At 39.5% G+C, this 24,806-nt stretch overlaps 1 protein-coding gene across 6 annotated transcripts in view; it reads left to right on the forward strand.

The window, feature by feature from the left end:
- LOC128263064 (putative neural-cadherin 2) overlaps nucleotides 1–20,608 on the forward strand; it is a 119,247-nt gene extending 98,639 nt beyond the window's left edge. For all 6 annotated transcript variants that reach the window (XM_052997725.1, XM_052997727.1, XM_052997730.1 and 3 more), the window contains 9 exons: nucleotides 1,212–1,349; nucleotides 4,287–4,707; nucleotides 5,219–6,127; nucleotides 8,101–10,426; nucleotides 11,178–11,348; nucleotides 13,180–13,421; nucleotides 17,661–17,882; nucleotides 17,953–18,126; nucleotides 18,955–20,608. In XM_052997725.1, coding sequence (XP_052853685.1) covers nucleotides 1,212–1,349; nucleotides 4,287–4,707; nucleotides 5,219–6,127; nucleotides 8,101–10,426; nucleotides 11,178–11,348; nucleotides 13,180–13,421; nucleotides 17,661–17,882; nucleotides 17,953–18,126; nucleotides 18,955–19,244 — 4,893 coding nt within the window. In that variant the 3' untranslated portion in view covers nucleotides 19,245–20,608. The remainder of the gene's footprint in view (nucleotides 1–1,211; nucleotides 1,350–4,286; nucleotides 4,708–5,218; nucleotides 6,128–8,100; nucleotides 10,427–11,177; nucleotides 11,349–13,179; nucleotides 13,422–17,660; nucleotides 17,883–17,952; nucleotides 18,127–18,954) is intronic.
- Nucleotides 20,609–24,806: the final 4,198 nt, after the last annotated feature.

Below are 24,806 nucleotides of genomic sequence, written 5' to 3' on the forward strand. Positions count from 1 at the left end.
CACGAAAACTGTTAGAAGGCTTTGCAACTCCGTTGTTCTCGGCATCAGTAAAGAGATTTCCGTTTACTGCACGGAAAGAAACAAATTCAGATTTATTCAGAGCGATTCAAATTTAAAATTAAGCTTTTAAATTTAACGATAAATATACTGTCAGATATCAGTATGATTTCGAATCATGTATAAATTTAACGATAAAAATACTGATATCTGACAGTATTTTTATCGTTAAATTTATACATGACTCGAAATCATCGCGTTTTCCTCATATATTTTGGGACTGGCCGGATTTTAATACACTTGACTATTTTGGTTTATTCACATTAATAAAATTATTAATTTTTAGGCTTAATCAAAAATAGTGTTTGCATAACAATTATAAAATTATTTGTTTATGTGTATTCATTTTGTTTTTAATGCTCGTGTATTGTGTTGTGTCTTGTTGTTAAAAAGCGATTACCAGAACTTTTAAGTTTTCATCCTGCTCGTTGCGCTTAAAGGAAAATTTATTCACTCACTTATTATTCCCATTACTGTAAAGAGGCTTAAACAAGTAAATGTCCAAAGGAATTTCTAGATATTTACCATGTATTTTTAGCTTGTTTCAGATTTAGAGAACTGCTTCATTGTATTTTATTTATTTGATTTTATTCAATTGCCCAAACTCTCATTGAACCCAATCAAAGTCCATAACAATTTTGCCTATGATCCAATATTCTCAGAAAATGCTCTTAAATGCTGATTTAATTTACCAATCGCAAACCGAAAACGAAACAAAATAAAAATAAAACAATATAACAAAAGAAAAGACCAAAATCCGATTGAATAATTACATAAATCTCTGTAATTTTAGCAGTTTCAATGAAAATATTTTGTGGCCATCGCAAGAGAGGGCCAAAATAAAATGTGCAAAAAAATAAAAGATCTAAAAAAATCAAAGCATAAATTTACAAGCAATCTGGCGAGTAAAAGGAAAAATACCAGCCACGCCCACAGCCCAGATTTTCCCGGCCCCGTACCGTATTTTTCCCATTTCAACATTCACGTTGCCCTTTATTGGACATTTAAAGCATTTGGCTCATTTGCATATTTGATTTATAGCCTCCAATATTGTAAGCAGCGTCCAGCTTTCCCCAACCTGAATCTTTATCCCCGCCGAATAATGCACTTTTTGTAACCAACCGAATTTCGTTCTCTTTTCCGTTTCGTTGCAGGTCACAGCCACCGACGGCGATGTAGATAGACCAATAAATATTGTATATTTCCTCACTGGCCAGGGCATCGACCCTGATAATCCAGCGAATAGTAAATTTGATATAAATCGCACGACTGGCGATATTTTTGTACTTAAGGTAAGTGAGCGTGGGTCCACAGCTTGTTGTTCTTAAACAGATTCCAATTTCGAGTCCCCTCGTAAAACGAGCGTAATGAAAGCCAGTTAAAATTTCCCCCTTAACAGCAAACCGTGCAAATGGCGCTCAATCCAAAAAAAAAATAATGAACAAAAACCGGGAAACAACTTTTTCGTTTGTACTTTGGCCGGGGGTACTCTATAAGCCCCGGGGGCTATTTTTTGACAGCGGGGCTTTCGCTTTTGCCGTTTACAATTGAGCCACAGTTTATGCTCACACAGTTTATATTGTGTGACGAGTGAAAAGTTAAAAAAATGAGTTCACAGCGACATGGAAATGGGTCTACAGTCTACCCTGAATTTATGCGAGTTGGCTGACCTTGGGAGCTTTGCTGTCAAAAAAGCTGTTTTTAAATAAGTTCTGGGAAACGCCATTTACTTTATAGGTAGTAAAAATGCTTACTTCAAAAAGTACTCCTTAAAATATATAATTTGTTAAATTAAGTTTGGTCAAGAAGCAAGATCAACTTTTTAAAAGATAAATATATTAAAAAGTTTGCATTTGTGTGATAAAAGTTAGTTTAGTTTCGTAAAAATAAGTTTTATTTATGACACAAAAAACTTGAGTAATTAAAATCCGAATTTAAAAAACTATTATTGAATTAAATACTTTTTTATTAATATATCTGTTAATATTTTTCAGACTTCTGGAAACCACATTAATTTAATAAACTACTACAACCAACCAGCGTATAGATGTTCACAAAAAGCGTTGAATGACTTGACACTGCTTTTCACTTTTTTGCCACTGCTTCACTCTTTTCATAGCCGGGCGAGCTTGAAAACGTGTTCAATATTTAACACTTTTTGTCGGCTTCTGATTGCTGTCATCCCTTACCACCCTCGATTGCGCGACTTTTGTAAATTGTAAAGCTTTCCACGCGGTTCGGAGGCGTATGATTAATTTAAAACTGTGTCAAACCACACACACACACAAATGCCACGCCCACTGTTTCATGGTCCATGGCGCAAACAAAAAAATGTCATTTAGATGCAAAAAAAAAGTGCCACTGTCGGTTGTCAGATACATAGACTCCAATTAATTTCGCACAAAGTCCATAAAAACTAACGAGTCAAAGTGGCACCAAGCGAACGAGTGGAAATTAGTGTTGCTCACTATGGATTATAAAAGAGGAGGTATATGGGTTCATAGAAGCTAACTAAAATGACTGGTTAGTATGGGTGTAAATATTGATAATTAAATGATAATAAATTTTAGATTTCAAATTTAATATTGATAATTCCAAACTAACTAAATGTGAGAACAAAAATTATCTACGCTTAGATATCGGTACCCAATCCAGTCTACTTTCTTGTTAATATGTTTCTATTAGCGCAATTAAATATTTCTAATGAGCTAATTTTTTTTTAATCTAAGTTACATCCCAGAACTTTACAAAGTACGAGCCTTTAAAAGCACCACTCCGATTCGCATTCTGCATAAAATGTTCAAATGTTGCCGGTAGCGGTTGGCTTTATTTGTTTTGTTGCCGGCGGATAGGGCAGTTCTCTGATGCGATAGGGTTAAAGTGGGTTGTGGGTGGTGGGTGGCAGTGGGCGGGGCAGCGACAGCATGTGGCATTTGTGGTCTTGACGCTCTACAACCAACCACATGTAAATGACGTTCGTCGTTCGTTATTGGTGGCGCGGTCGCCTCGCATAAAATTGTGTGTAAAATCAGGCGGGAAAATGGGGTTTGGAAAAAAAAGTTGCGAGTCGAGAGGGTTCTGAGGTCGGGGGCTTCTTCGTTTGGCGGATGCCACTTGCCGGCATTTAATTTGTAATTGCGATTGCATTACGTGTCACGAGGCAGAGAAACCATTTTTTCCACTGCTTTAATTGAGCGAACGGAGTTTTAAAGTTCATTTGCCTACAGCTGAGCGAACGGCAATCGAATTGGTTAACTGGTGTGGTTCAAATAAAGCCAAATGGAATGAAAGGAGTTATCCATGTCAGCTAGTTTAAAATACATTTTAAGGATCTATAGATCTATTTAATTAAGACCTAGCTTAGAATAACAAAATTTTATTATTAAATTAAATTAGTTAAGTGAATAAGAAAAAATGTTGAATAACTGTGACTAATAAATTTATAACAAGGCTTTTTCGACCACTTAAATATTCTCTTAGAAATAACACGTTAGAGTCTTCCAAGTATTTATTTTAGCCAAACCAACACATTTCCTGTGTCTGCAGACTTAATGCAAGACTAAGCTTTCATTTACTTCAATAAGACTACAGAATTAATTCATCGTAAAGCAAATTGTCCTTCAGACCGACCACCAACACATTGAATACATTTTGTTAAGGTATAATACTATATGCATTAGCTGAGCCAGCAATGTTTAAGGGTAATTTGAATAGGGGCCAAAGCCAGGCCAAAACCAAAAGGTTGACAGGGCCAACGCACTGGCAAACACAAACAAATCAAACGAATACTGAGGGACGTTCCAATCGAATTGATGGCTTTTATTTTGTCATTGCCAATGCAATCTCGTGTGGATAACTCATTTAATGAGAAATCGAATAACAGACTTGTGTGTGTAATACCACCTACGACCACAATGCCATCAAAGCCAGGTTAGGAGCAAACAACAAACCAGAGGCTCATGGGCTTCTAGGATCTAAAACTCAGACTCAGTTACAGTTAACCGAGGGGCATAAAATAATTTGCAAGCAAACAAACAGCTGCCAAATCAAATCCATTTTGTACACTTTGAGAAACGCAGTAGTTCTTTCCAATTCATGTTAACTGAATGAAACATTTTACTGTAAGGTAATTGTGAGCGTTTCCAGACCCGAAATTGGAATATTTTGTTTTTATAACAATTTTGAATACATTTTTTTGAATATATTAATAATTTGTGTGTGCTTCACAGCCTCTGGACCGTGATCAGCCCAATGGCAGGCCACAGTGGCGCTTCACAGTTTTCGCCCAGGACGAAGGCGGCGAGGGCCTGGTCGGCTATGCGGACATCCAGGTAAACTTGAAGGACATCAACGACAATGCGCCGCAGTTCCCGCAGGGCACCTACTTTGGGAACGTCACCGAAAACGGCACCGCCGGCAGTTCGGTGATGACCATGTCCGCCGTCGACTACGACGATCCCAACGAGAGCACCAACGCCAAGCTAATCTACTCGATAGAGAAGAACGTCATCGAGGAGGAGACGGGGGCGCCCATCTTCGAGATCGAGCCGGAGACGGGACTCATCAGAACAGCGGTCTGCTGTCTGGACAGGGAACGCACCCCGGACTACTCCATCCAGGTGGTTGCGATGGACGGCGGCGGACTCAAGGGTGAGTGAAATCAACACACCTATGTATTGGTCTATGTGCCCCAACTCAATCAGTTTCTCCAGCTGGGAACATTGCTGTGGGTATTTCTAATATGCTTTCATAAGCCCAGAGGCTGGCATTTGTATCTAAACTCGCTTAGCCTTATCCGATTGACACCATAAGTCTGTTGAAATTTATAGATTTGGCATTGAAATTACATAATTTAAGCTTACAAAGTTTACCCTAGAAAAAAAGTATTCCACATATAAAGTATTTTTAAATCAGTTTTTTGTTTTTATTACTAGGCATTTATGGGAAATTTTTAAAAAAATATTGATTTTTATTGGGCAGTAGCGAGTAAAAGAAAAACCAGAAAAAAAACATATTTTTGGTTAGGCAAATAAATTATCAAGTACATAAATAAATTTTGTTTAGAGTTCCTCTTCTAATTTCTCCCACTGCATCTGGGTTTAATCGACTCCCATCTGATGCACTCTGTCTGTTCTGTTCTGTTTGCTGGCTCAATTTGCAGGAACCGGCACCGCCTCGATTCGCGTCAAGGACCTCAACGACATGCCGCCGCAGTTCACGAAGGACGAGTGGTTCACGGAGGTGGACGAAACGAATGGCACTTACATCCCGGAGACGCCCATTCTCACGGTGACCGTTCAGGACGAGGACGAGACGAACACGTTCCAGTACAAGGTGGTGGCGAACAGTGGTTTCGGTGCGGACAAATTTGCGATGGTGCGCAATGGCGATGGCACGGGCTCACTGAAAATCATTCAGCCTCTAGACTACGAGGATCCGCTGCAAAGCAGTGGTTTCCGGTTTCGCATTCAGGTGAACGACAAGGGCGACGATGGACCCAGTGGAAGTGATAAGTACCACGTGGCCTACTCCTGGGTGGTTGTGAAGCTGCGGGATATCAACGACAATGTGCCGAAATTCGATCGCGAGCACATTGAAGTTTCCATCTATGAGGACACGAAAGTGGGAACTGTTTTGGAGCAGTTCAAGGCCAGTGATGCCGATCAGGGTGGCCACTCCAAGGTGATTTACAAAATAGTTCGCTCCACGAATCGAAGAAGACAGTTTGCCATAAGTGATAAGGGAGCGGTGAGCATACAAAGACCGTTGGATAGGGAAACCCTGGATCGTCATCACATTCAAATACTCGCAATTGACGATGGCAACCCTGCTCGAACCGCAACTGCAACCCTAACCGTGATAGTTAAGGATGTGAATGATAATGCACCGTCCTTCGCGCAGGACTATAAGCCGACTTTGCCGGAAAATGTTTCCGGGAAAAAAATTGTGGAGGTGGCAGCCAATGATGCAGATGATCGGCAAAGGGGAAATGGCGGACCCTTTACTTTTCGACTGGATCCCTTGGCCAGCGATGAAATAAGAGCGGGCTTTAAAGTGGAGTACGATCGCAGTAAGTATAATCACCTATATAACGATAGAGTAAAGCAATAATTGATAGCTTATTTTGCTTTGAAAAAAGGTAAACGAACACTTAATTATTTAAAATACAGAGTTAACGAACATTTAATTATTCAAAATACAAATTTAATTTAATAATTTCAACTCCATTACCACTTTGCTGCAACTCAACTACTGGTGCCAATAAAAAATAGTTAAATGTTAATCGCAATCGCAAACACGTGTACGAACTATAGCCGAGGGCGAATCGCATTGCATAATTAATGATGCAAAATATATTTAAACGCTCACTAAGCCCAACATCTGTCACACTGGTGCAAAGCAAAAAACCTAATGAGAAATAATCGCCAACACTTGGAAAAATTACCAAATAAAATGCTGAACATATTTAATGCATTTGCTTGATTAAAAATGCATTCAATGAGATATGTTGCAGCAATTTATACCAATTACGCATATCATTTAAGTAATTATGCAAATTAATATCAATAGCCGACCTATTTTTATTATTTATTTAAAATCTGAATTTGTTTATGGGGAAACAATTAATTCTGTATTTGAAAATCAATTATTTATATTGATACCCCTAAGCGCTATGGGCTTTCGTTTACGGGAGAGACCCTTGAAACTCAAACACGTGCCAGGTCGGCAAAAAATCACAAAATAAAAGGAACAGAAAGTGATAAAAACACATCATTGAGGATGGAACCTAAAACAGAGGGACACACAAATACAAATGAGAAATGAACCCTGAAATTCAAACTGGCAAAGCAGAAAAACTGGTCGAGAAAATTGAAAAAATTTCTGTCAATGTCAGCGACAGCATTCAAGTGACACCTCAAATTTTCTTTCATTTGATCGATTTTATTGGGGGTGCTCTCGAAAGTTTTTCTTTTTTTTGCGTTTTTCGTTCAGAGTTTTTGTTTCAAATAACTCCCAACGATGGCGTAGTGTAGATTAATTTTCATTTTACAAAAGGGGATAGCAGAAAAAAAATTGAAAATTAAGATTGAGAGCGGAGTTGTATTTCGTGCTGACTCTATAAAAACGCTTATCGTTTGGGAATAAATTTAAATATTTTGAAAGACAATATTTAATTTTAAAATTAGTGAAATTAAACATAGTCCTTGAGTGTGGATTTCGAGATTTATTCTTAAAGCTCTATGAGTTTTCTTTCAACTTCCAATGTAAAGGCAAGGTAGTTCAGGCAATATGAGACTTACCTCAAGCAGTTTTCTTGCAATGACATAGTTAAAAAAAATTCCCAGAAAATGTAGTTGAAACTGAAAACCTTTTCTTTCGTGCATATACTCTAAAGGAGAGTCCATGAAAGGAGAACACCAAATCGCAATGAAAACAAAAGCCGGCCGAACATGGTCAACTGCATCAACCGAGATGATGCCTTGAGGCTGGGTTCTGTCCACATTTCCACCGCTCCCCTGTTTCTCTGGCATTTTCCGAACGATTTCTCTATCTCTCCCTGCACTCTGTTGGCTTTTACCGAGCTTTTTTCGGTTACTAACTTTGTGGCACAAACAATGCTGATGATGCTGATTGTCTGAAACATAATTCAATCACCATTACTATGCAAACACAGTTTGGTTTAGCGTTTGATTTCGACTTTGATTGTGTGGCAATTGCCTTGAATGAATGAACTGAATTGGTTGCAGTGCCGAAGAACAGAGTGGCAGTGGTGAAGTGGTTCGGTTTCGAATTGCAAGTTGTTTGATTTTAGCGTTTTCTGGTTAGTTTGGCCAAAGGCAGTGGAACAGATTCGCGTTGAATGGTATTGGAATGTGAAAGTCGATCGATGGAATTTTGAAAATGTAGTCTGTAAATGATTTCAACTAGCCGATTGCACTAAAATGCATTTAAATGCTGGCAAACTTAGTTGTGTAAATGTTTTAAGCAGAAATTTATTTATGTGCTTTTGAATATACAAATAATTTTCAATTATCTTTTTAGGAGGTGACAGTGGAAATGGCGTGGCCATCATTTCATCCCTTCGTCCTTTCGACCGCGAGGTCCAAAAGACCTATGCCATTCCCATCGAGATCAAGGACAATGGAGCTCCTGCGATGACCGGCACCAGTACTCTGACCGTGACCATTGGCGATGTGAACGACAACAAAATGCAGCCGGGCAGCAAGTCAGTGTTGGTGTATAACTACCAAGGACAGTCGCAGGACACGCAGATAGGCAGGGTCTACGTCAACGATCCCGACGATTGGGATGTTCCGGACAAGAAATACTACTGGGAGGTTCAGGAACATCAAAGATTCAAGCTCGATACGGATACGGGAATTCTGACAATGAGGGCGGGAACGAGGAGAGGTCGCTATCAGCTGAGGTTCAAGGTCTACGACCGTGAGCATGGTCAGGAGGATATCCCCGCCAACCTAAGCGTTACAGTGCGCGACATAACAGCAGAGGCGGTGCAGCAAGCTGGTTCCATGCGATTGGCTCACATAACCGATGAGGATTTCGTGAGAACCTGGAACCCAGTCAAAAATCAGGTGGAGCCCTCTAAACTGGAGAGGTTCCGTAACAAATTGGCCGAATTGTTGTACACAGATCGCGATAATGTGGACGTGTTTAGTGTGCAACTTAAGGAAGGTTCTACCTATCCCCTGACCGATGTTCACTTTGCAGCCCGCTCTGCCACGCAACAGCCGTACTTCAAGGCAGTTCGCTTGAATGGCGTTGTGCAAATGCACCGGGAAGAAATTGAAAAGGACGTGGGCTTGAACATCACCATGGTCAATATAAACGAGTGCTTGCATGAGGGCAGGGGAAAATGTGGGTCCACTTCGTGCACCTCCAAGGTTGAGTTGGGCAAAAAGCCCTACACGGTTAGTGTGAATCGCACCGCCTTGGTGGGAGTTCGCTTGGAGATCAGCGCGCAGTGCGTTTGTCGGGCCAGGAACTTCACCAATCAGGATCACAATTGCAGGTCGCATCTGTGCTACAATGGCGGCCGATGTGTGGAGACCCGAAATGGTCCGAAGTGCGTGGCCTGCCCCTTGGGGTACAATGGTCCGCGATGCCAGCAGTCCACTCGGAGTTTTCGCGGCAACGGTTGGGCCTGGTATCCTCCACTCCAGCAATGCCAGGAATCGCATCTCAGTTTGGAGTTCATCACCCGGGCAGCCGACGGCTTGATACTCTACAATGGACCCATTGTGCCACCAAAAGCGGGTGAAACCGTGGTCAGTGACTTCATAGCCATCGAATTGGAACAGGGTTATCCGCGACTTCTCGTAGATTTCGGCTCGGGTACCCTGGAACTAAGGGTCAAAACAAAGAAGACCCTGGACGATGGCGTCTGGCATCGCTTGGATATTTTCTGGGACTCCGAAAACGTGCGGATGGTTGTAGACTTTTGCCGCACGGCCCTGATCTCCGAAATGGAGGATGGCACTCCGCCGGAATTCGATGACAATGCGTGTCAGGCGAGGGGGCAGATACCCCCATTCTCAGAGTCCCTAAATCTAAACCAGCCGCTTCAGTTGGGCGGACTCTATAGGCAGCACTTCGATCAAACGCTGTACAACTGGCAGTATGCCTTCAGTTCCAAGGGCTTCGATGGCTGTATACGCAATGTAATACATAATTCTGAGCACTATGACCTGGCTTTTCCGGCCCTGGCCCGCAATAGTTTTCCCGCCTGTCCGCAAACCGATGAAGTCTGCCTGAAAACCGAACACACGGCCCGCTGTTGGGAGCATGGAAATTGCGTGGCCAGTTTGGTCCAGGCCAAGTGCCATTGTCAGCCGGGCTGGATGGGTCCCGGCTGCAATGTGCCCACCATTCCAACGACTTTCAAGGCCCAGAGTTATGTGAAATTCGCCCTCAGCTTCGAGCCGGATCGATTTTCCACACAACTGCAGCTGAGATTTCGAACGCGGGAGCAGGGTGGCGAACTGTTCCGGGTTAGCGATCAACACCACAGGGAGTACGCCATCCTGGAGCTCCGCAGGGGCCACCTTCAGTTCCGCTACAACCTGAACTCACTGCGAAACGAGGAGCAACTGCTGACTCTGACTGCCATCGCCGTTAACGATGGCCAATGGCATGTGATTCGCGTTAGTCGCTATGGATCGGCGGCCCTAATGGAACTGGATGGCGGGGAGTCGAGGCGGTACAACGAGTCCTTCCACTACACCGGCCACCAGTGGCTCAGCATCGACAAGCAGGAGGGCGTCTATGCGGGCGGCAAGGCCGAGTATACGGGCATCAAAACCTTTGAGGTGCAGTCCGACTTTCAAAGGAGCTGCCTGGACGACATCAGGTGAGGGCTAGTCCCGCTTTAAGTCTTTCACTTTGCTGGGACTTTCTATTACTCTTTCGAATTTAAAACAAATTCAAGCAAAGACATGCGTTTTTAAACAATTTATTTCAGTACTTCAGTTACTGATTATATCGATTCTAATATTTGACAGTTTATTATACAAAATAGAAAATCAAGTTTATTAAAAAAAAAACATTAAAAACCAACTTTATACCTAAAAACATTTGTACTTTGATTTTAAAATAACGTTGTTTTGAGACACACCTTTGAACAATAACTTAAGTCGTCTACCAACTTTTCTACAAACATGTTAACAACATTTTAAAATCCTTAAACTTGCTTAACCATATATTTCTGATAAATTATAATAATGATGATTTGACTAAGCCCTAAATATAAAAAGTCTCTAAAAATAAAACGGCGTCAGTACACATTTTGCAAACTAACAAAAGTATGCGCGTGTCTTGTTATTTTACTAATACATTTAAATAGAGAATTTTGCTTGCTTTTATTGTAAGCTTAAAGTAAATCAGACCTTACATAAATAAAGTCAGCAATTAAACTCTTTGCCATTAGATGGCTTTTCAAATTAAAGAAAGAACTTTTTAAGCCAAGGCTGTTCAAGTTAGTGCGAGTACAAGTGCGTCCAGCTAATCAAAGACAACAGGAAAGGGACACATTTTTAGTGCACTTCGATTGCCGACATTCATGCATAATTTTCCTTTTGCCCCGCCCCTTTTCCGGCCGGCAGGTTGGATGGAAAACACCTGCCCCTGCCGCCGGCCATGAATGGCACCCAGTGGGGCCAGGCGACGATGGCCCGGAATCTGGAACGCAACTGCCCCTCGAATAGGCCCTGCTCGAATGTCATCTGCCCGGATCCCTTTGACTGCGTCGACTTGTGGAACGAATACGAGTGCACGTAAGTACAGCCTTTTCATTTTGACTTCCTGGCCACCACTTCCACTTCCTTTGCGAGCGTTGCATAGTAATTTATTGGGTTTCCGATTTAATTACAGCCCCTTTGTTTGCCTTTGATGGCAAGCCAAAAGACCTAATTAAATCGAAACAAATTACAAACCTACAAATACGTTCATTATTTCCTGATAAGTAGAATTCAACAGTCTATTTTTTGAACAAATGTTGCATAATTTAAACACCATATATGGCAAAGGAAGTTATCACTTGCAAACATCAATTTATGTATCAGAAAACCATTAAGGTGGAAGCGACCTAGGAGTGGTATACATATTTCCGAGAAAATATCCCTGCCATTATCCAGCTGCAGGCACACAGACAATGCCAAACAGCAAATTGACTCCGAATGCAAAACCAAATAATATCAATTGTCATTGCCTGTCTTCGTTTGCTCATGCAAAGCCAGACACCGCAGAAATAGAAGGTTTCACTAAGAAAAATATTACCGAGACGTTGAACAATACAATAGAAATAAGAAAAAAGAGAACCAGATATAATAAAAACATATTTCTCATTAAACGTTTCTCAAAATTATTCAAACTTACTAAAATTCTTGCTTAAAAAATGTTTAGGAACCCAAATAAGATTTTCTCCGTGTTTAACTATAGAGCTTGAAAAAATGTACTTTTTTTCGAGTGTTTGCACATAGAAATGTCTATGTTTGCCTGGCTGGGAATCTGGGGCACGACTCCTGATCCGGGAGCTTCTGCTCTGGCTCTGCAACACCTCATCGATGATGGGTCGCCATCCATGGTAGCGGTGGCAATGGCAGTCCCAGTTCTCTGGCCCGAGAGCAGAGCACATTTTCCACATCATTAGTTTTGCGGAGTGACTCCATTCGAGAGCCGACGACAGGCGGCAAGGACACCCAATCTGGCACTGCATCATGTCCTAGTCGTTCCCCAGCCCCACCATCGTTCAGGGGAAGACTAAGCACCCCCAGCTGTGAGCTTCTCGCTCCATTTGCTTTCGGGAACGGGAACATCTGGGCCTGCTGCCGCTTTTAAAACACGTGTTCGCCAGGCTCGCCTCCTTGAGGTCTTTTTTTCTTTCTTCTTTTGAGATAAATTTAAATAGTGGCACACGCCTTGCCTTCAGGTGGCGACGTGTCATAAATTATGCTTACTTTAGCCCCAATTTCCCAGCAAGTTGTGGGCAGCAGTTAACGCAGTGGCTCGGCTGGAATTTGTGTCACTCACTCAGGACTTGCGACTCCAAAGATGTCGGACAAGGAGCTGCCCTCGAATTGGAACAATTCTCAATTCTCAATTTAAATGTGCAAATTGTGCGAAATTTAAAATATTGCTTTTTTACGCCCTTAAAGCTTTAATTTCCCCATCGCTACATTGTCCAGGGATTCGTGTCTAACCAAAACTTCACGCCCTTAATGCGCTTCGAAAAATATTTGAGAGGGACGCAGCTCATGGGGGAATTACTCTATCCCTTGGTTGCACAACTTTGGGCCAAAATAAAAAAAGTTTTTATTTCGGAAAAAAAATTTAGAGATCTAAAGTTGGTACATACACTTTACAAATTCTATAATACGTTTTTTTTTAAAGGGCGAAAAATAAGAGATTTATTTTTTAATTTGAAACAGCGTTCATAAATCGCCTCCGATTACTTTACCTTTTTATTTGATTTTTTCCCGAGTGTAGGGGCAAAGAGAACTGAGAAAATCTTTGTGGCAGCATGTATTTGCCATGCTGCGCCGTAATCGCCTTTGAATTCGTAATAACTCTCCCGTCCGCCGATTTTTTCGTTCCGTCTCGTTTCAGTTGCAGCGAGGGTCGCATCATGTCCTCGGACACCAAGGGCTGTGTGGACAGGAACGAGTGCCTGGACCTGCCCTGCCTGAACGGAGCCACCTGCATCAATCTGGAGCCCCGGCTCCGGTACCGCTGCATTTGCCCCGAGGGCTATTGGGGCGAGAACTGTGAGCTGGTGCAGGAGGGCCAACGCCTTAAGCTGAGCATGGGAGCCCTGGGGGCGATTTTCGTTTGCCTGATTATCATACTGAGTAAGTACGAGCGGCGGCGACCGCAAGTGAAGAACCCCAAAACCCAAAGCGCCCTGCAAAGCTCCTTCCGAAAATTTCCCATTCATGTGTGACAATTAAGCGGCTTAAGCAGCAACATTGCTTGCGTTCCAACTCTCCAACCCTCCATTCCGTTCCTCTTTTCCCATATTAATGCAATTTGCTGTGGGGGCTGCAGGAAAAAACCACCTCCCCAAAAAGCAAAAAAAAATATATGACGACACTGACATCTGCTTGGACAGTCGCGACCCTGTGTGGGCTAAAAAAAAAATAACATGGAGTAGACCCATGCATTTTGCACAGCATAAAGTGGCAACAAATCCTGTATTCGTTGCTTTATTTTTGTAACACTTTTTTATGCCCAGACAGGGGCAATTTGTTGGTTTAGCTAAAAAAAAAGGGGACAAAAATATTAGCATAGCGGCTAATTAAGCTGAGGAAAAAGGAGGAGGAAAGTTTACATGTTGTCGGCAGGAGAAGTAGTATAAATTGTTGGAATAGTTAAGGAAACACTTTGTGAAATGCCTTTCAGAATTTATGGGAATTAAATGTTGCTGTTTTTTAAATGGTCTATTTAGCATTAACTGAATTAATTCAGACTTACAGAAAGAAGTAATTTGTTGTAAAGTATTGCAAAACTTTTTTATTTAATGATTACGAACTTCCACGTTCTCCTAATTAAGAAGCCTAAAATAAAATAAATTTTGCAAGCTAAAAATCCCTTAAATCTATAAATAAATACATAAAAAATTGAATTTAACCTTTTTGCAAAAACGTATCGAAAATTTACCATAGAGACAATTCAGTTTCATCCCACTTTTAGTTGGTTGTTCATTCACTACGTTGCCTAAGCCAATTAGGGCCATTTTATTGCTTGAAAAAATCGCTGAAAATGGAATAAAATTTCAACAAAATTCTGAGCACTTAATGGATTTCGCGAACGAGTGTTAAGTGGCTTTGGTCATTTGGTTATTTTTCACTCCCGTTATTTGCAGCCGGCCCATGCAAATGCGTTTCCTCGCACGCAATGCGCGACAATCTATTTTCGTTTCGCCAGCTTGTCTGGGATTAGAAGGGATTTTCAATTAGCGCAGCATTTGCGCCCAATCTGGAATGGTTTTCTATGCCCCTCTTTCTCTTTGTGAATTCTGGCACACTGTAGGCCATTTATTTTTGGCCATATTTAATGAGTACTTGCGCCAAAGTTGCAGCTGGGACAACAACAAAAGGCGAAAGGAAAAGCGAAAGCCTAAGCTAATTAGTCGATGCTAAGGCAGATAATTACACAGTTGGCTGCGGGCGGAAAAACAAAGGCTGGAAGTGGCCATAAAACCGCTAAACCGCAAAATAGGCGCAATAAATAAACGACGAGCCAACAAAAGCACTTTCATCTCGTCCCTTTTTTATGATGTGAAAATATCTCAGGAAGCGAAACATAAAATCTGACAGCAGCAGTCTTGTCTTCGGTTTGTGTTGATTCCCCGCCAAGTGGCGTAAAGTTTTGGGTGGGGGAGGTGAAAAAAAACAAACTAAGTAATTATCTAACATTATTTACAGTCAACGCTTTTGCATGCCCTGTCTGCCGAGCGGCTGCTGTGTAATCCGTGAATCGCTGAACTGTATTTTAGTATAAAGTTTCAAGTGTCCGAGTGGAGCTGGAACTACAAAGTCGCCCCCTTGCCTTGATAAGCTGACCTGGTCAGCAAGTTCAGGCCAGCAACAAGATATTCCAAACCAGGGTCCTTCGTCCTGTACAGCTATAGCTAAGTGCAAACAAAGGCCGTTAAAGAGCTTTCGGTCCGGCATTGTTCATCTTACAGGATATTTTTGCCTTTGTTTTTGCTAGTTTTTATGTAGGTTACTTGATGTTCTCCTCTGGCTGTTGTGCAGTTTTTCGGACAACTTCTTGTTTTATTTTCCTGGTCGGAGCGGAGGTAATGTTGATTAAAGGTTGATGAATGAACAGATGGCCCTGGCCTGCTTAGCAAAATATTGTAAGCGTTATTCCCGGTTGCAGCCTTTAAAATGGTCTTTTGTAAAGTATTTTTAGTGCAAATTGAGCCAACGAATTGGTAACACCAATAACTGAGTTGAGTGCTTTGTTCCATAGTTGGATTTTTAAGCACGTTTCATGGGTAATTAAATTTATAACTTTTCTCAGGCACAAAAAATTTATTTAACACGATTAAGCGTTAAAATTATTATTTTAAACTGAATTAGGTAAATCTTTAAAGAGACATTTTCTATTTTTGATCTTTTTAAAGAAAACATTTATAACAAATGGAATTAAGTTGATTTCTAAATTATTTTTGTGTTATGATATTCTTTATACACAGATTAACTTTTAAAATGTACTCTTTTAATTATTTATTTTCACCTGTCAAAACGGAAAAAAAAACTTTACAGAATGCTCATCTATTATTTACGAAAGTTTCGAAAACAGATTTGGTGTGCTTCGCTTTTAGGGCGAATTATCGAAGATTTCTGTTGGTTGTTTTTGGATGGGGGCACATTAATAGTAAAACTTGTGCGCAAGATAATTTAGAAAGTTTTCTCGCTCCTTTCTGCGGCGAGAGACAAATTTAATGCACTTCAAGCCATGGCCGAGATCTCCGGCAGTGAACTATTTTCGGTTCGATTCGGTTCTCGGTTGCGGCTTTGGGTTTTGTCTCTAACTGCTGTTGCAACTTTATGCTGTAATTGTTGCATTAAACTTTCCGGCTCCCAGAGACACAGGACATCTCGAACCGGGGTGGTTTTGGGGAGGTGTGGAGTTTATGGAGTTGACAGTCATTTGCCAGCTAAGCGGATTACAAGTCGGCCAAAAACATTCACATTCCAAATGCACAATTCGAGTGTCCCCGAGTCGTTGTTGCATGAAAACTTGTTAAGTTTGTGTGTCCTTTCTGCGTTTGCCTTTTTACTTTAGTTTGCGTAAGTAGCATCAAGTTATTAATAAGTTTTCCTCCACTCAACCGCTGCAACATGTTCTCGGAGAACTGCCAGCCTTCGCTCCTTCTGTTTGTCGGGTAAACAGGACATTTAACAAAAAATGAAAATACTGCCAGAATCTCTCTCGCAGACTTGCATTTTATCATTTGCGCTTCAGTTGACAGGAATATTAACTTGACTGTGCCGGAGAGTCGGGTTAAGCAAACAGCTAAGTAAAAATAATTAAAACTCTGGCTCGACATCTCCAAAACGACAAGTCAGCCAAGGATGTTTCTTCGCATTTGCCACCCCAGCATTTCTTCTGGGCTAAGCGGATTCATTAGTTGCAATAACTGCCAGCTGACTTTCGCAACGACAGGCACAAAGTTCATTTATAAGGAAAAAGCATAAAACATTTCTCCACCGGCTAGTTGATTTCTCGTAATTGTTGGCAACTTGATGCCGCCTTGAAATCGTTATCTTCTTAAATTTCGAATGCTTTATTTGTTGCCGCACATAAACTTATTGACTTTTGCACCACAGAGCTAATAAACATTTTAACAAAGCAATTATTAAAAAGCCATAGTTCAATAGAATTTGTTTTATATTTCATAAAGTCTTTAAGCTTTAGAGCACTCCTACTTTCTACAAGCACAAAGTTTCCGCTTGCTCTCATTCACTAAGTGTGGGAATGCGAAAGCGAAACAGAACAACATTTTCCCCTACATTTAATTACCTTCATTAAATGTAAATGGAGTTGTTGTTATGGCTCTGACAGTTAACAGACACCCAACAGACTCCCAGCATTGGCTTAGGTTTTTGGTTCACAATTTCAGTGTTTTTTGTGTCTTTAAAAAAAGTACAACGGACATAATGGGCAAAAAGGACTGTTTTGATAATGAGAAGGAGAGAAAAAACAGTGGACTATCTTAATAGATATAATTTAATGAAATGGCATACGAAAGATGACACTATTTAGACCATCTAAAAGAAAATAAACTTTGTAATTAAATAAATAATAATAAATTAAAATAATACATTCTTTGGATAATGCGATAAATACTTAAAGTGATGTGTTTTTTTATCGATGATAAGAAATTCTTAAAAAAATATGGTTGAGTATAATTAAAAGTTAAGATAATAATCTGATTTAATCACATCTGTGACATTCCCGATATATATCTTGATAAAAAAACTTTGAAAAATTAAAATGTTCTCTTTTATTTGGAGAACAGCCTTTCCTTGAAATAAACTAACCCTTTTTTAATATTTATTCCATATATTTTTCAGTTCTCGCCCTAATCTTCGTGCTCTATAGCCGCAAACGTAAGACGACCAAGAAAAAGAAGCGCTCGGGTCCGGAGAAGGATGTCCGCGAGACGGTAATCAGTTACGAGGACGAGGGCGGCGGCGAGGACGACATGACCGCCTTCGACATTACGCCCCTGCAAATACCAATCAGCGCCCAGGGAGGACCGCCGGACATCGCCGCCTGCAAGATGCCCATAATCTGTGAGTAAACATGGCGAGAAACGGGACCGAGTGGGACTGGCCGAGTAATTGGGCGGTTGTTTGCACTTAGACCCCGTGATGACGCTGCTGCCACCTGGCCAGGAGCTGAACGTGGCCTATCTGATGGAGGAGCGCAAGCAGCGCATCGACAAGGACAACAACGCGCCGCCCTTCGACGACCTGCGCAACTTCACCTTCGAGGGCAGCGGCAGCATCGCCGAGTCGCTGAGCTCGCTGGCCTCCGGTAAGGCACTCTTTCGCACTTTAAACAAATCTGGGAAATTGCCATCAAAAATGCTCCTTTGACACTTCCAAACAAGGTCCACAATCATTATTTTAGTAGTTTTAAGTTCTGACACATTTTTGTAATGACATCAGAGCCATAAGCCTGTTTTTTTTTTGTCCCTTTAATAAGATCATTTTGCAGATTAATAACTCATTTTATTTTTTTTTAAATAATATTAAATGCATTAGACAATTTGAATGTTTTAAAACAGTGCTATTCCATCAAGAATTAAAATTATATTTGATTGCTTTTGAAAGCTATGACTTTAGCTTAACGTTTAGACATTTTAAATTTGAAACCTTATTTTAGCTTGCCAAAAATACGAAAATAATGGTTCTAAAAGTCTTGAAAATGTATAAGCAAAATAAATAAATATACAATTTTCAACCTTATTTTGTAATTTACAAAGTATTTGTACACACAATATAGGTCAACAATATATAAATTTTAGCGTATCAAAAACACGAAAAAAATGCATAAGCAATATTAAAAAATATACAGTTTATACATTTCTAAAATAAGAGCTCTACCAAATTAAAATAAATAAAATGTAGCTCCTTAACGTCTTAACTATGAAAAATCTATCCAAGAATGAGTCGAGTTTAAAAGTTTAAATTTAAACCGCCACTTGACCTCGATTTGGAAAACCCGTACCAAAATCGGGTTAAGTATAAATTAGGTTTCTAAGTTCAATCAAATACATAAATTTGATGGCTTTTTCCACCATCCATTTTGCACTTACCGAAGAAATCCTCTAACTGGCTACTCCCACTTGTCCAATTCCAGGCACTGATGATGAGAATCAAGACTTTAACTATCTGCAGAACTGGGGTCCACGTTTCAATGCTCTGGCCGCCATGTACGTGCACGATAAGGCGAAAGCCAAGCAGCTCCCATCGGATGGTGGTGGAGGATGTGCAGATGGAACAGGAGCCTCATCATCGTCGCCATTGGGAGGAGGAGGCATTCCGGGCGATGTACTTGCCGTGGTCGCAACTGGCAGTGGGGCAGGTCCTGGCGGCGGCGGTGCCAGCGGGTTAATGCCCCTGCCCAGCGTCGACAAAGTTGTATTATAAAAATAAATAGTTAAGTTGTAGTTAAAATGATGTTTCAGCTGTAAGCTCGACGGGGAAAACCCTTTAAACGAAACAGGTGTTTTGGGTATTCGTGTGTCTGGTTAGGGTTAAATTGTATGTACTGTGGCTACTGTGGAATTCAAGACTAACTTAAGGTTTTAGGTGTTTTTTCACATATAAGATATTGAGGCGCTTAAATAGGGATTGTCTTCAATTGCTTCTTCTAACTGAATCTCTAAACGTTTGCACAAGGACAAATATTTTAGTTACGCATTATTGCTTTAAAAGTTTCGTTACGTTTATATTTAAAACTTATTCTTTTGAAAAAAAAAAATATATTAAATTGTATATTTTTTACAAATGTTTTTCAACTGGTTAAACAAGTTTAAAATTATTGTTAATATAGGTAATAGTTTTTTCTATGTTATCTTTATAATGAAGATAAATAATTTATTGTATGTTCTGTATTTAAATTGAAAACCTATTAAAAAAAACCCACGGAATGACGTTCACCTATCGAAGACAAAACTTTTACAGACCACCTTCTTGCAAATCTTTCTGTGTCTTCCTTTCAAAACTCATCTTCTCGATGATATTCAACTGAACCAACTGAGAAATCACTGAATAGTTCTACAATTAAAATGATATGAGTACATTAGGCATACTACAATGAAAAAGAGTTTATAAAACTTGCTACATATTAGTTAAAAATCCTGTATAAATACGGCGTTAACTCTCTAGCACGTAAGTTGAACCAAACTAAACCGAAATTTTGCCCATCCTCCTAGAAAATGTTGAGCGTTGCAACTTTTGTGTGCCACCGACAGGGGAACGTGTCCGATTGCCACCAACGCAGGTGGCACCTGCAAACCCTGGAAACCAACGCTGAAAGCTGCCACCGAGCCCACGCAGCCACAAAAGTTTGCAGAGAAAAGTAGAAATTTAATAAGAGGAAAAAATCATAACTAACTTTGGTGAAAATTAAAGGTAAAGGGGAAACTCTACTGTAACATAATTTTGTACATACTAAATTCTGTAATTCTATGATTAAATTAATGGATATTGTAGAGCGAACAAATGAAAAGAAAAAAACTAATAGACTAATTAACTACAATGAAACCTACATCTAACTACCGACAAAGAAAAGCCGAAAACAAATACGAGTGTTGATCAAACCAATTTCATATTTCTGCATTTACTAGCAACTACACAACCAGTACAGAAAGTGAAAGTATTAATAATAATATTGTAATATGTATTTAATTATGAGTCATACACGAAAAACGGTTAATTACATTTACGTTAGTTAATGGACAATTTGTTAGTAGTTAGCGTCTAAGCATACTTTTTTAAAAATCAATAAAGCCACAAAAAAATTCAAGTGATTCCGTAATTTCCGAGTAATTTCCATGCCAATATACCCTGAATTTGAGTACGATTTCTGGATGTCAGCCAATCCGGCAATCCGCTTGTTGACACTGCCTAATGATCCTTGGACCCGCCACTTCCGGGCCAGACATTGCGGCATTTGGTGGCGTGAACGCGCCGTTAGGTCCCGGCAAAGGTGTCCAAATGGAAGCCGCAGAGAGGAAGCCACTTTCGGCGCCTACTCCGAATCCGTATCCGAATCCGAGTTCAACGGAGCGTTTGACAGGGCAACATGCATTGCCTCTTACAGAAAACCAGAAACTGTCAGGGGCACAGGCGGCTTGGGTTGGGGCGCAATCTCCTCTAGGCCGTAAAAAATGTTGAGCAGTGACCTTTGAAATTTTTTGGTTCAGGTTGCTGGTTTTTCAACCCCCACCACTGTGGATTTTCCAGGGGGAAAAAACATTTTACAGCGCATAATAAATGAGCCAGCGTGAGCCATCGATATGAAATATGGTCACCAACCATCAATTTATCCTTACTCCTCTGGTTATCCCACTTAACTTCTCTTTATGGGATGGATAAACGATGGCTTATATTGACAGTGAAAAAATTGGGTTAAGGTACTGTAAGTTCAAAATCATGTTAAATCCACTATGGAGATAAGGTAAATCATTGGAAATTAGCTCGTTTTTTTTGTTGATATGTTTCAGATACAGATAGAAATAAAAGCGGCTTTTTTTTTTAAATTTACAGATCACATCAATTATTTATTATTATATTGTATTTTATATAAATCGTTCCTTGTGCTTTGTATTTTACAAATTCAAAAAAATTAAATGGAAATTCCCTGTTGCCTATTACTTCCTTTAACAACATTAAGCTCGCAGTTCAGGTACCAATCCCAATCGGTATTCAATAGTTCAGATGCATGGAAGCACACAGCCTGGAATTTAGCTAATTAGTTGCATTAGCACCAAGTTCCTAGGCGAGCGGAATAAGCATCTTTAGGCATCGGCAAGCCAACCGAAAGCAGCCACGCAGAGATACGCAAACAGGAATTATAGATGTAAACACAAATTACTGGCTGCATTTCGAATGGTTTAAATTACAGTTTCAGCAGACGCAAACAATAGAAAACCCGTAAAAGGGTAAACTCGGGTTGAAGGAGAATTAACTTGAGCTGCAGTGTCAAATACCAAGAATATATGGTTTTTGTTGCCATTAAGCAAAGTATCTGATTATCAAGTCAAGCTCTTGATATCTGTTAATTTGTGTGCGATTTGCAAATCGAAATTGATTGGTATATATATATATATATATATATATTTAAGTACAAATGAACGGAAATTGCACAATAGAGTTGATCAGACATAAAATGCAAAATATGTCGACATCATTGACCAATTTTAGGTAGCTTACAAAAAGGTTAATATTGAAAGACACTGTTTTTATTGTTATTGCTTAAAATGAAATTTTTATGTTATGGAGGCATATATTACAATTAGAAAAGCAAAGCAACAAATTTTGTGTAATTTGGTTTTATGTGTCCACATCATTTTTAATTAAATTAAGCACTTGAAAATTCAAAATACTTCATTTATTAGAAATATTCTACTTTAACATTATCCGTTATTTATATTTATGTCGATATTTGGCAAACGTAGCGAGACGGAAACACAGCTGCATTTATTGTGTCTAAATTGTATGCTAATACACAGATTCTCGCCTGATTTGACACATGAACTTGCATTTTCCTCGCTGGACAGAATAAATTATTTATAAAAATCATGTAATTTGCTTAATTATTTTTGGCCACGATTTGTTGCAGCTCTCGTCTAAAAATATTTGTGGATTACTATTTAGGCCCACGAACTGCCGCATTTCTCCATTGTTTTTCATTTGGTCAGCATTTCCATTTCCATTGGCCGCTCATTACTTAACGAAAATAGCCAGGAACATTATCATGGATGTTGTTATTATTTTTAATTGAATTTTTGGTCAGGGAGGCAGAGCTATGCGAAGTTTGGACGAAGAGCGAATGCATTAAATGTATTTACCTCGTCATTTGGCCAGCAATAATGGCTTGCCCCAATTACAATTTGTTAAAATTTACATGTTCGAATACCTGTTGTAAAAATTGGGAAATAAATTGAAACAACCCATTTTTAGATCAAATATATAATATATCAATTGCATTATTTACTTACATTGCTAAGTTTATTTTTATTATAAACCTTGAAATCGAATTTGTCAATTTTTTGCTTAAAACAATGTTGTATAGAACTATAACCATGCTACCGCTTTTAAATTTAGCCATGACTTTGGCAGATAGACTACTACTTGGCTCTTTAAGGCGCTGCCAGATGGCCACAAACAGACTAAATTCCTCGAAATATGTCATTATCACATATAGATGGCGGTAAAGTAAAAATAATTTGTTACCGCCATCTGCCGACAGATTTAGTATGCAAAGGGCGCCACAAAAAATATTGATTACTGTCAAAAGCTTATTGCTCCCAGACAGGACACTATTTGCCGGTTAAAAGCGTTGCCAGATGGGCAATAAAAAAACGTCTAAAACGCTAGAGCTTCGTCCTCAATACATATAGGTGGCGCCAAAGCTAACATCTGCCGTCTTTAGTTCTGGAACTTTTAATGAGTAGAGGGCGCCACAGAAAATAGTGATTACTGACAAAAGCTTGTTGCTGGGATAAATATAAGAGTCACTGAATTGCGCTATTTCCCTTGTGAGAATTTTTAACGAAAGTGAGAACATTGAGAGAGCAAGTGAGAAAATTTCCCAAATAAGTGAGAAAATTAACTGAATGACAAATTTTCATAGTGGCATTGAGAAGAGCAGCAGCTGTACCGTGTGGCCATAATAGCCGTACCGTGCCCTATCGAATCGACTGCTGCTCCTGCGGCCGGATCGATTGCCCAAGCCGAAATGTTCACTGATCCGCTCATAAATTAGGCTGTTAACTTATATTTAGCACTACCTGCATTTAAATTTAGCGCCCCATCTGCCTATCAGCTTATCGGAACTAGTTATTCGTTATCATTATCATTATTATCGAAATTGTCCCACCCTCAATTCAGCACCTCTATCCGTCTCGCTCATGCCCACTCATATATCTGTCCTGCTTGGAAGCAGAAGCAGCGGTGTATTTTGAATATACTCGTCGTTCAAAAATTTTTAAATTATACAGCCCGGCGGAACAGTGATCTCCTGCGACTACTATGAGGGTTGCGTTACGGCGGAAGAGGATGATTTAATTAGCATCTTTGGGAAAGATAAGTTAAGCTTCCAACTCAGATCCCAACTGTAAGCTCCAATGTTTTTAAGCCCTCTTTATACATAGTTTTTCAACTAATTTCTTAAAACTCCAATATTTATTTTTCTCGTAAATCAATCGTAATGTTGTTTATGACCCACCCAAGACTTAATTCTACTCTCTCAAAGTGTCCTTTTGGCAGATACTATTATTTTTCCGTTATTTATTGATTTATAGTTCTTTATAAATTAAACGCATATTTAAAATCATTACAATTTTATTTGTCTCACAATAATGTAGAGAATAAAATGAATTTAAGCTGTTCAAAGATTGACATACAAATTTTAACAAACTAATTATAATTAAGAACTAGTATTGTATGTTAATATTGATGCTCCAGAATGGTTCTAGTCCGCGCAGACAGATTTTGTTCCTATAATTAAATAAACATCAGTAAAATACTTAAATATGGTTTGATTTAAACAACTCACCTCGAATGGCTCCCCAGTATGTTAGCAATCATAAAAGTGGTTAGATAAAAAATATATATTTTAGTCAAGGTAACTATATTATTTTATGATCAGTCCATACCATGCATTAGAAATAGTGTATAAAAGAGTGCACAATTAAGAGTAGATGTGACTGAATACTTAATATGTTTTTGGTTTGATTTTAGAAAATTAAGCTTTTTTGATTGGACATTGGAAATAAATAGAAGAAGGATGTAAAGAAAGCATGCCGAAATATTGGGATAAAAGAGGACATTTTTTTACAATTTTAACTTTCCACAAGGAAAAATGAAATGCCTGGTTATACATACACGCAGCATTCCTTCAGCTGTTTAAATCTTAAATCAGTTGTTTGGCTAGCTGGATATATAGTTATTTTTTATATATTTTTTTTTCTGTTATCGGAG

Source organism: Drosophila gunungcola, unplaced genomic scaffold (genome assembly GCF_025200985.1).
Source record: "Drosophila gunungcola strain Sukarami unplaced genomic scaffold, Dgunungcola_SK_2 000001F, whole genome shotgun sequence".
In the NCBI taxonomy this organism is placed as follows: domain Eukaryota; kingdom Metazoa; phylum Arthropoda; class Insecta; order Diptera; family Drosophilidae; genus Drosophila; species Drosophila gunungcola.